The 12,282-nt window shown below is 35.6% G+C and overlaps 1 protein-coding gene across 13 annotated transcripts in view; it reads left to right on the top strand.

Annotated features, from left to right (window-relative positions):
• The window catches only part of Orc3 (origin recognition complex subunit 3), a 79,719-nt gene that overhangs the window by 33,560 nt on the left and 33,877 nt on the right, over positions 1-12,282 (top strand). For all 13 annotated transcript variants that reach the window (XM_087188023.1, XM_004860231.3, XM_004860230.3 and 10 more), the window contains 2 exons: positions 4,192-4,325; positions 4,776-4,839. In XM_087188023.1, coding sequence (XP_087044149.1) covers positions 4,192-4,325; positions 4,776-4,839 — 198 coding nt within the window. The remainder of the gene's footprint in view (positions 1-4,191; positions 4,326-4,775; positions 4,840-12,282) is intronic.

Below are 12,282 nucleotides of genomic sequence, written 5' to 3'. Positions count from 1 at the left end.
CATGCTTTTTGTCAAGTTTACTAAAACCCGTGTATTGGTAACCTTTAGGTCAAAAGTGCAATAGGCTAATACAGTGCTTTTAAGTATATAGTACTATACCTTTAAGTATAGTATTAGTGCTTTTAAGATTATAAATTATTTCTCTTAGATATTTTTCCTCCATATATAACTATAATTTTTTTAGTGGGTAATGTGTGTTCTGTTTTTCAACATGGACTTTAAAAAATATTTTTATAAATTTTTAGCAGCTGTACCTCAGACAAAGGACTACTATCTAGAATATATAAAGAATTGAAAAAAATCAGACCCCCCCAAATTCAAAGACCTAATTCAAAAATGGGCATCTGAAATGAACAGACATTTCTCAGACAAGGAAGTAAAAGCAGCAAATAAATATATGAAAAAATGTTCAACATCACTCGTCATTCGAGAGATGCAGATGAAAACAACACTGAGAGTCCACCTCACCCCAGAAAGAATGGCTGCTATCAAGAAATCAACAAATAACAAATGCTGCCGGGGTTGTGGGGAGAAAGGAGCCCTTCTCCATTGCTGGTGGGAGTGCAGACTGGTGCAGCTACTGTGGAAGTCAGGATGGAGATACCTCAAAGAACTAGGAGTAGAGGTCCCATTTGACCCAGCTATTCCCCTGCTGGGTATCTTCCCAAAAGAATTAAAAGAATCATACCACAGTGAAATATGTGCACCCATGTTCATAGCTGCACAGTTTGTAATAGCTAAAACTTGGAAGCAGCCCAATTGCTCATCAACTGGGAGACTAGATAAAGAAAATGTGGGGTTTTTTTTAATAAAATGGAGTACTACTCAGCCATAAAGAACGAAAAACTAGAGTCATTTAAAGCTAAGTGGATGCATATTGAGGCCATCCTCTTAAGTGAAATAAATAGGACACACGTGTAAATGCCGAATAGTTTCACTAGTGTGAGAAACTGATAGTGTAAACAACAGTTAAAATGATTAAAATGAATAATTGATAATTTGAAATAGGAAAAAAGGTCCAAAGACGGAGTGAAGGGAGGGGAAGGGGAAAGGAAAAGAGGGAAAGGAAAAACTATGAGAAAAGAAAAAAAAAATGGAAATGAAATCTATGTAAATAGGGAAGGGTGGAGGGGGTGAAGGGCGCACAGGTAATGGGGAAAAAAATAAGAACCAAGATATATCATGTACAGGTACAAACACCCAATGATAAATGTAAATGAATTGTATACCCAAAGTGTACCAATAAAATGTACCAATAAAATTAATTTTAAAAAAAAAAGGAGCTGGAGATATAGCTTTGTGCAAAGGCCCTGGGTTCAATCTCCAGTGCCACACACTCATTTTCTCTCTCTCTCTCTCTCTCTCTCTCTCTCTCACACACACACACACACACACACACACACACACACACACACAATTACCAAAGAGAGTCTTTTCTATTATCCTCTACCACACAGCTTCCTGTTTTTCTTCTGGGTGCTTCCCACACTATCACTACTTTACTTACTTCTTGCTTTCCAGGCAAATTGTCCATGCAGTGAGGAGGGACAAGTTCTCTACCTTATTCCCTGCCTTCTTTAAAAGGCTACTATAGCACCTGCCAACTTTGGTATTTGCGAAACAGATGAATCTGTATTTTCAAAAATAACTCTGGCTACCAACTCCCCACAATGAATATAATCATTATGTACTACAAATAAGTACTAATACAAATTTTAAGTTTTTAAAAATAAAGTGCCAGGCATGGTGGTGGACACCTATAATCCCAGCACTTGGAAGGCTGAGGCAAGAGTATCGATGCTAGTTTGAGGCTAGCCTGGGCTACATAGTGAGTTCAAGGCCAGCCTGAACTACATAGCGAGACCCTGCCTCAAAAAAAAAAAAAAAAAAATAACTCCAGCAGGGGACCGTAAAGAGAATTACAAGAGGCATAGACAATAAGTAAAGTTAACTGCTATGGTCTGAATGTTGGGCCCCCTACCTGGTTCATGTTGGAACCTCATGCCCAATGTGATGGTAGGAACAGGTAGGGGCTCTTAGGAGGTGATTAGGCCATAAGGGCTCTCGAACCCTGAATGAAATTAGTGCCTGTTATGGTTTGTGTTTAGATGTCCCCCAAGGCCTCATGCAGATGAGGTAGGACTTTCTTTTTCAGAGGTAGATGAATCTAGAATGTGTGATGCTGGGGTTAAGGGCCTGTGATTACTAAACCACCAAGTATGAGCGATTAGTTTGGTACCACCCTAATCCCAATAGTCTGAGTAAGATAAAAGGGGCAGAAAGATGCGTTAAACTCCCTTGTTACCTTTGCTAACTTCTGTGTGTCAGGTTGTTTCTGCTCTGCCATGCCTGTTTGTCATCCCTGCCTTGGAGTCTGCTGATAATGGACTGCAACCTCTACAAACTCTAAGCCAAATAAACTCCTTCCCCTCTAAAAAAAAAAAAAAAAAATATATATATATATATATATGTGTGTGTGTGTGTGTGTGTGTGTGTGTGTGTGTGTATTTTTATAAACCTCTATTCCAGTTTTCTTTAGGGTTTTTTAAAATTTTATTGGTACATTTTAGGTATACAATATAATGACATCATTGGAAATTTGCACCTTTACATAATCTCTCTTGGTTCTTATTTTTTTCTCATTCCCCTGTCCTCCCTTCAACCCCTCCATCCCTCCCTACTTACAAAGACTTTGTTTCCATTTTTTCATTTTCTCATTCCATTCCCTTCTTTCCTTTCCCCTACCCTTCCCACTTCCCCTTCCCCTTTGCCCCTTTTCTTCCTATTTCACATTATCTATTATACATTTGGATCCTTATTTACACTGTCAGTCTCTCACACTAAGAGAAACTTCAGTATTTACACGTGTGTCCTATTTATTTCATTTAAGAGTATCACCTCATTGTGCATCCATTTAGTTATAAATGTCTAATTTCTCATTTTTTATGGCTGAGTAGTACTCCATTTTATTTTTAAAAACACATTTTCTTTATCCAGTCTCCAGTTGATGGGCATTTGGGCTGGTTCCAAGTTTTAGCTATTACAAATTGTGCTGCTATGAACATGGGTGCACATATATCACTGTGGTATGATTCTTTTAATTCTTTGGGGAAGACACCCAGCAGGGGAATAGCTGGGTCAAATGGGACTTCCAGCCGTAATTCTTTCAGGTATCTCCATACTGATTTTTTTTTTTTTATCACGAATGGGTGTTGAACTTTGTCAAATGTTTTTCTGTATCTATTGAGATGATTGTGTGGTTTTTGTCCTTGGGTCTGTTAACATGTATAACATTTATTGATTTGTATATGTTGAACTATCCTTACTTCCCTGGGATGTGTCCTACTTGGTCATGGTGTGTAATCTTTTTCATGATATGCTGCATTCTCTTGTGAGTATCTTATTGAGGAATTTTGCATGTATGTTCATTAAGGAGATTGGCTATAGTTCTGTTTTTTAGTTGGACCTTTCTTTGGTTTTGGTATCATGATAATGCTTGCTTCCAGGAATACATTTGGAAGTATTGCTTTTCTTTCCATTTCATTAAAGAGTTTGAGGAGTAGTGGCATTAGATCTTCTTTAAAACTCTTGTAGAATTCAGCAGTGAATCCATCAGAACCTGGGCTTTTCTTTGTTGGTACCTTTTATATTCTTCAGTTTCATTGACTGATAATTGGATTATTTAGGATTTTTATAACTTCTAGATTCAACTTTGGTAATTCACATGTGTTTAGGAATCTGTCCATTTCTTCTGAGTTCTCAAAGTAGGTACTGACGATCTTTTGGATTTCGGCAGGATTCGTTCAGATTTCACCCTTTTCATTCCTAACTGCATGGATTTGGGACTTTCTTTTCATAAGGTTGGCTAAGGGTTTCCTGTTTTATTTAATGTTTCAAAGAACCAATTGAGTCATTCTGAGTTGCTTCTACAGATAGCTCATCTATCCATTCTTGTTAGTTTCTTTTTCTGAGATTCCAATTTTGACCTAGTCCTCAAAATTGGAGCTTTAGAAATATTAGAGGCATATAGCCATTTATGTATTACTTACAGTGTTAATATGACATTATTAAATATATTATTAGTGCCATAAATACTTCTGCTCTTTAAAAAAAAGCCTTACAATTGAGCAAATCAGACAGAAAAGTACTGGCAAAATATAATAAATATATTTAATATCACATTTCTTTCAGCTTTCGCTATTAGAGCATTTTTATTCCCAGCCCCTAAGTGTTCTGTGCTGCAGTCTCCCAGAAGCCAAGAGAAGGATAAATTTTTTATCAGTTAACCAGTGTGAAAACATCCGTCGTCTTCCATCATTTAGGAGGTAAAAAGAAGAAGTACATATTTAACACACACCAAAGTTTGGGCCAGAATAAGGGACTTCAGATCCAGTTGTTTTTGAAGTGAGGGAGAGAATAATTTTGTTGCTGTTGTTTATAGCAATACATTCTTTTTTAAATAGTGGGATTTCTTTGTTGTTTAAAATTTGCAATAAAGAAAATATTTTTACAAAGGAACAATTTGTAAGTTCTCCAGTTATTTTTAGAAATAAATTTTTTTCTGGGTTCTGTAGCCTTTGTTTATAATTAGACTATTAAGTGTACATGATATAAGAAGTTAAAAATTACCATTAAGCCAAGACTGTCACCTTAAGTTCATTTTTTAGTAAGACGTGAAAAAATGTAACCACCGGTCAACGTAGTTATTTTTCTCAATATGTTAATGCAAATACATAGACTGTTTAATATTCTTTTTTTGTGTGTATGGCTTTTAGGTACGTGGAAAAACAAGCTTCAGAAAAGCAAGTTGCACTATTGACCAATGACAGATTTTTGAAGGTAGGAATGTGAATATTTGTTTCAGTTTCATTCTCGTTTTTTTCTTCATAAAAAAGAATATACAAATACACATTTATTCTTTGAAATGTTATGAAATGTATCTGTATATCCTAATATTTGCATAATGAAGTACTAAGCCTTAATAGTCATTTACAATGTGAATATTAAAGATGATACAAAACCTGAACTCAAAAAGATAGGCTCTGTTTTTGTATTTTTTTTCATTAGTACGTGTTTGCTGTATATAATGATTAGATTTATCATAAGTTTGTACATGTAGATAACATAAAAAGACTTAAAAAATATTAGCAAGAACACTAGATTTCTTTTATAGTCTCCTTTGGAAGCAGTTTTAGATCTATAGAGATCTGCTCTGTGGATTTCTTTCCACCTAACAGTTTTGGAATCTTCAGGCAATCTCATTTTAATGTTCCTTTAAAGGCTAACATAAATAAAAGCATAGAATGGGCTGGGGATTTAGCTCAGTGGTTCCGGAGCCTGCCTTGCAAGCACAAGGTCCCTAGTTTGATCCCCAGTACCAAAAAAATAAAAATAAAAGCATAGAAAAGTCAAGCAGTTTTGGCACCTACTTCTAAATGAGTATTGATCTGATTTGAAAATATATTATTACATATTTATAACATAATGCCACAAAAGAAGTAATGAGTTTAGAAAGTTATGTTAGCCATACAACATAGAGAATATCAAAAGATCTTTTTTTCTTTCTTGAATACATAATACTTGGACATGGTACATAATTAAATAAGCAAAGTCTCCCTTTTACCTCTGTCTTCTAAGTACCCATTTCTCTTTCCTGGACGTAGTCAGTGTTAACAGTTTCTTAGGTATTGTTCTAGAGTTTGTCTCCATATATGCAAGCAATTACATATATTTTAAGGGCTCTCACCTTAAGAAGGTAAATGTACTATCCTGCATCTTGTTTTGTTTTGTACTTAATCTTAAAAGTCATTCTATATTACTACTAAAGAGTGGAATATGTATTCTGTTGAATGAGTATATTTTCATTTTAATAAATCTTTTGTTGATGAACATTTAGAAACATATCTCATTTATTTTTTTTACTCCTCTTGCCTATCTAAGAAAAAAGCTATTAGAATATTGTAATAACATCAAGGCAAGCCCTAGTGCAGTGTGTGAATTTTGCTGATATATACAGCTTTCTTATTTATTTGACAATGATGGGAATTGAACCCAGGCCTTACATATGTTAGGCAAATGCTTTACCCCTGATCTACATGCTCAGCCCAGTTTTCAAATTTTGAACAAAGAAGGCTAGTTCCTAGAGGGCATGTATTCTATCTGCTTCTAAATACCAGTTAACCTACATTATAAGAATCTCAAAAAATTTTGTGAATGGCCTCTGTTGAACATTATTTTCATTGCAGAATCCACAGTGGGCTGTAATAAAAAAGTCAACTTTAGATTGGGTTCAGTAATCATTTTAATAATCTGTATCACCTTTACAGAGCAGAATAGAAAGTCCTTAGACCATATGCAGGTTATTTCTGAGAGAAGAAATTTAAGAATCAGTGAGAACTGATATTATGTCTTTCATTTAAGATTAGCTGGATTAGCTCTCTGGAGTCAGCTAGTTGCTAAGTGTGTTTCTTGTTAGACCTTTCTATACCTTCACAGTGTATTTTCAGAAGCTAGAATTTTTTTGGAGAAACTTTTAAGCATTGAGATGATAAAGGACGGCAGTGTCTAATCTCTTATAAAAATAGCCTGACATTTATACATATTTTTCAGTGACTTTTTGTATATTTATAGTATACATGTTCTTTTGGACTATCAGCCCTGTTTGTTATCTTTGCTGTATTCAAGATACACAGTCAGAAATATGAAGAAGTACAAAGGTTTGTACTCTTGTCCTAAAAAAATTATCTATAGGCTACCTGTTAAATTCAAAGGGCAGATGTTTATGAAAAAAATTAATAATGTGTGTCTGTTGATTTTCTACTTTAGAATAAAAGTATCTTTGAATATTTTATCCTCATACTTCTTTTTATAGTTCTATAAAAATTAATGATAATAATATGGTACTAAATGATATAGGGCAAAATCTTGTTATTCACCTCAGAAATCTTGCATTTGAACTCCAGCTACTTATTAGCTATGTGTACTTTTAAAAAAGAAAAAAACACTTACCTTAATTAAGCCTCAATTTTCTTATCTATAAAATAGGATAATAATTCCTAGTATGATTTCTTCATAGCATTAGTGGCAAAGTTTATTCAGAAAGTGAAAGTGAGTTGAAAACAAATATAGCTATAAAATTTGTAGATGTGTAAGTAATGCCACTATTACATTTTTTTGCTACCATAAAAAGTAAGATATTCAATCCCCACTAACAAAAAAAAGTAAGATATTAATATGAATACATAATTTTTTGTACTTTATACATATACTATATATAACTATATCCAATATTCTTGTCATATAGACATGCCTACATTTAGAGTTTTTTATTTTGTATCCATTTTCTATATGTACATTTCTAAGAGACAAATCTCAAAATATACTCCAGAGAAATTTATATAGACTGTTTCTGTCCTAAAAATCTGCTTTGTTTCCTGCCCTGATGAGCTAAACCAGTGGTTCTCAAGTTTAGTTTGCATCAGAATCACACAAAGGTCTAGTTAAAACACAGACTTTTGGACTTCACCCCCAAGTGTCTATTTTCATAACTCTGAAGTGGGGCCTAAGAATTTGCATTTCTGCAAGGTTTAAGATGCTGCTGCTGCTTATTTGGAGACCATTCTTTGAGAATCAATGGGCTCAAGATGTTAAACCCTCCAACTCCCTCAGAATTATGGATTCATAACTTTTATAGATACTGCTTCAAACCAGCATGCCAGCTTTGCACTTAATCAGCTTCAGGAATGAATTTTTTTAAAGTGTACTTTTCATTTAAAAAATTCATTTGCCTGAACCATGTATATTTGTGGAAGACTTACTAGGAATTTTCTACTAAGGTGTGGGGCTTTCGAAGGCCACCAATAGCTGATGAAATACTAAAATTTCTTTGCAGTTTTGCATTTCTGAGTTGTACAGTGCAGCCAGGCACAGTGGTCAGGAGGTATACTCTGACAGATGCTAATCAAGTTTTTCTAATAGGCAGAATAAGTTTGCACAAGCTTGCATTAATTCAAACGTGGTGAATCTGTAGCTTTCAAACCCTATAATAGGAAGTTAACCATATAGTCCTTAAAGTTCCTTTTGACTCTAGCATTTGATGATTCCATTTACTTTTTTTTAAATCAGGCTTTTAATGAAAAGATCATAAAATAACAGTTTCTCATCACTTTACATAAAGACTGCATGCTTCTGAATGGAGAGATCAGTCATCAGTGAATCTCTTTTCTGTGACACTGGAGGGCTGTGTACCTGCAGCTCTGACCTCAATTTATCCAAATTCTCGAGGGAGGTGAACTCAATGTGATGAGTGACAATGGCGGTGGCCAGTACAGGAGTGCGATCCCAGTGTCTCTCCCACTCTCTGGGAGGGCATAGTAGAACATGATCCTTCTTCCAGTTCCAATAAAACAAAACAGCTATAAACTCATCCCTTCCCCTCCCCCTCGGGGTATTTGCAAGTAGGCCAGTGCCCAACCAGGGGCCCCCAGAGGGGCAGGGGGAAGCAACTGATGGATAAGGTACAGAGAGGCTCCCCTCAGCACGGGGCCCCACAGGGCCCTGCCATGTGGAGGGGGCGAGCCCTAGGGACCCTCCCTGTCCCAAATGAGGTCTGTTATGCAGCATTTTTGAGGTCAATAAATTATAGCAATAAATAGCAAGGTGAAGTAGGGAGAGGAGTTCCTGGTAGAAAATTAAAGAGGGTGACTGAAGCTGGGAGCATCCTAGGAAAGGAGTCCTGGGCAGCCTCAATTCCCATAGCTCCCACCCATCCCTGGTTTGCAATGTCAGACTGAGGCTCTGGTCAGGTCCCTCTCCATTCCCTCATCCCTGGCATCCAATTTACAGGTTCAGTAACATCGGCCCCAACATGACTCGGGAAGAGTGGAACTTTGGTTCCTTAAAGGGGACATGGCAGGGCTGAGGACCCCTGTCTACTCATCTGTCTACTCATCTCAGACTTAATGCCTTCAGCTTTGTAGCATCTTCTTCCTGAGCCCCACCCTCCTGGCTGCCCAGGCCTCCCCCTATTCATCATTTACTTTTCATTAAACAAAATAATAATTGTTGCTAACATCATTTTGATTCCCCAGTAAAAATTCACTTTAGTGCCACATTAGGTTTGACACCAAATTATGTGTAATTGAAGATAAATTAGTTACTATTTAGACAAGTAAAGTTTTAAATGAAATAGGATAAGAGACTTTTTTTTTTGGTACTGTGAATCGAACTCGGGACCTTGTGCTTTCAAGGCAGGTGCCCGAACCGCTGAGCTAAATCCCCAGCCCTGAGAACTATATATTTTTATCATAGTGTTGCTTTGGTTATCCTTACTTGCTTGCCTCATTTTTTTTTCTTATACTACTAAAATCTTTAATTTGTGAAAATATATTTCATGAAAAATTAAGCTGTCAAAAGTGTCTTATACAGAGCTTTCAAATTTACTATAATTTAAAAGATGCAATTTTTACTATTGTTTGTGTCTGCAGTTTGTTTCAAGTCAGATATTAAAGACAGCTTTGAAGAAGATTATGGCCTCACATCATGTTTGCATAATTGCCATCATTTTCTGATAATAAAGAAAAACACTCTGCCTTGACACTGGGAAGGTTTTTTAAATTGTGAGCAACTCTTCCTTTTATACCTTATGTGCATATGTTCTGGGCGGGGGAGAGGGGGTTGTTAACAGCTTTTCCCAATTAGTAGGTAGTTTTTATTCATTGTCTCATTATGAGCCCCAGCCACCACATCTTTTAGGTCCCTCAATAAGAAGAGGGACTTAAATTATTAAGTAACTTGCCTGTCTGAAAGTATCACAGTTAGTAAATGTAAATGGTATCTGGCATTAATATCCAGGCCTGACATTAAAACCCCATATACTTTGTAAAACAATTCATGGAGAATTAGTGCAAGCTGTCAAGAGGTGCCTCAGGTTCTTTATTAGTATGTGAGAAATCAGAAATGGAGTTTTCAGATATTATGGCAAGTTAAAAGGAAATGTAAATTCAGGGAAGCTTTTAGAAAACCACTTAGTAAGAGACAGCTTCGGCCTTTGTAATCAGGCATCTGTGTGAAGCTGCCCAAGTATCATGTCCCCCTGTATGCTGCTGCTCCAGTTAAAGAAAAAAAGGGAAGCAACCCTCTTCTTCCCACAAAACTATATATGGTTTTGTCATTATATACTCACACACACACACCCCACATTAATATTTCTAAGTTGCTTTTTTTTTTTTTTGTACCGGGGATCGAACTCGGGTCCTTGTGCTTGCGCAGCAGGTGGCAAAACTACTGAGCTAAATCTCCAGCCCCTTTCTGAGCTGCTTTTTAAAAAATTAACAACACCATAGCTGATGCTGTGTTCTCTCCCAGCTCCATTGTCTACATTACTTGTAGTGATTTGCTATTCATGTTGATCCTGTTCTGGCAGAAGAAATTAATTATGTTCAGGATATTTAATGAATGACTAATTCCATATACTTTATATAAGGAAATCAGTTTTTATAATTATATTCAACTCGTCCTTATACTGTAGCTCTTTGGCATAGCTTCATCCCTTAAAGGATTAAACTTTGTGCTGTATAGAAAAGGTATTCAATCCCTCGCAGGTGACATTTGAAGTTTTATTATTCTGACTTGTTAATGTTTCAGTGTTTCTATGCCTGCTTGCCTAACCGGAGTTTAAATCCATAAAGAATGGGAAATAAATCTTGAACTTCTTAGAATTGTATAGATTATTATTAGATAAGCTAAGTCAGCACCCTTTGCTGAAGAACTAGCCAAGGAAAGAAGTGAGATAGCTGAGATCACAGAGCAAATTAAAGGTAAAGAAAGGACTTCTTTTCATCATTTAGCATATCATGGTGATTTGTGAACATAAGGCACAAAATTAGTTCAGGATTATGGTGGAGGCTTGCTTTTCATTTTTGCTAGCAGCTCTTCTTCACTTTTTTTTTTTTCTTCATTTTTGATAGACCTCAAAGGCAGAAAGAGGAGGAAGATCTATTAGAAAAAAATAATAAGTGTAAGAAAGAAGGAAAAATGCTGTCATCTACCACACATGATTAAATGATCTACCTATTAGAAAATTTTTTTAAATGAATAAATGAGCTAGGCGTTAGCCTGCTGTGTCAGGAATTAGCAATTTAAATCCAAACATTTCATCACATTCCCTTCCTGATGTAAGATGCCAGGGCAAGAGTACAGAAAACAAAAGGCAGAGATAGGAAAAAACTAGCACTCATCCATCTAAGAGCTAGAAGAAAGCTCTGGCTTAGCACTCTCAGATAGCTGTAATATACTGAGTCAAGTCTGGCAAACATTGCCAGCTAGCATTTCTCACTAACAAGAAAAGTAAGGCTGACTTATAGCAAGATGATGAGAAGATGTTGTACTTTTACCTATTACCTCTTAATTCCAAAGGGCAATATTACCTCTTTTGCCAGCTTTTACAGATCAGTGAATTGACTGAAAAGAACAAATGACAAAAATTTGCAGTTGTTGTCATGTGCTTTCTTTAAATCTTCTAGGTTACTCTTTACCTCAGCCATACAATTCTAGATACAAAAGTGGCAAATGCTATGGAAATTAGACGAGAAGTAAATGCAAAAGCAAAGTATCATGGCAAATGTAATTCTTCCCAGTTGTTTTTTCCTTGTGTATATATTTAAGTTTTATGTACATGTTGACTTCTCTAAAGAAAACGATTATATACCATAAGTTCAAGTGGTGATTGAAAAATATAGTGAATGTTAAAAATGAATTGAAATTTTATAACTATAAAATTAAAATGTATTACAAAGACACATGGCTGTTAATCCCCCTCAGAATACTCCTCATTTTGAAAACATTTATCCCGTAGTTCTTACCACTTTCTGAAGCAATTCTGGAAGTTCTCTTTCATGAGTATTTTTACAAAGTATGATAAAAAATGCAGTGAATGCTGCTGCTGCATGACATCCAGTGGGAAAGTTTGTAAAAATATTACAGTATATCTGCATTTGCCTTAGTCACTAGATCTGGCAACATGTGCCTTCTGGGTCTTTCCCAGTCAAAATGACCATGAATGTAAAAATTTTCAATAGATTTAGGACATCAAGGAAGCTATGACAGTGCAACTAAAGATTCAAAAAAGGACTTCCAGAACTGATTCAGAAAGTGTCAAGAATAATGGGTAAGTATGCTCAAATCAAGGTGAAATGCTTTGAGGCAGATTAATGGTAATGTGTCTTTTACTGTAATAAATATTTTTTATTTAAACACTATATTTTTATCACACCTCATAAACGA

Source organism: Heterocephalus glaber, unplaced genomic scaffold (genome assembly GCF_053883595.1).
Source record: "Heterocephalus glaber isolate CG9 unplaced genomic scaffold, H.glaber_assembly_v1.0 deba00001523, whole genome shotgun sequence".
NCBI classification, from domain to species: Eukaryota; Metazoa; Chordata; class Mammalia; order Rodentia; family Bathyergidae; genus Heterocephalus; species Heterocephalus glaber.
Note: the sequence above shows the minus strand (reverse complement) of the source record. Positions and strands in the feature narration are given on the sequence as shown.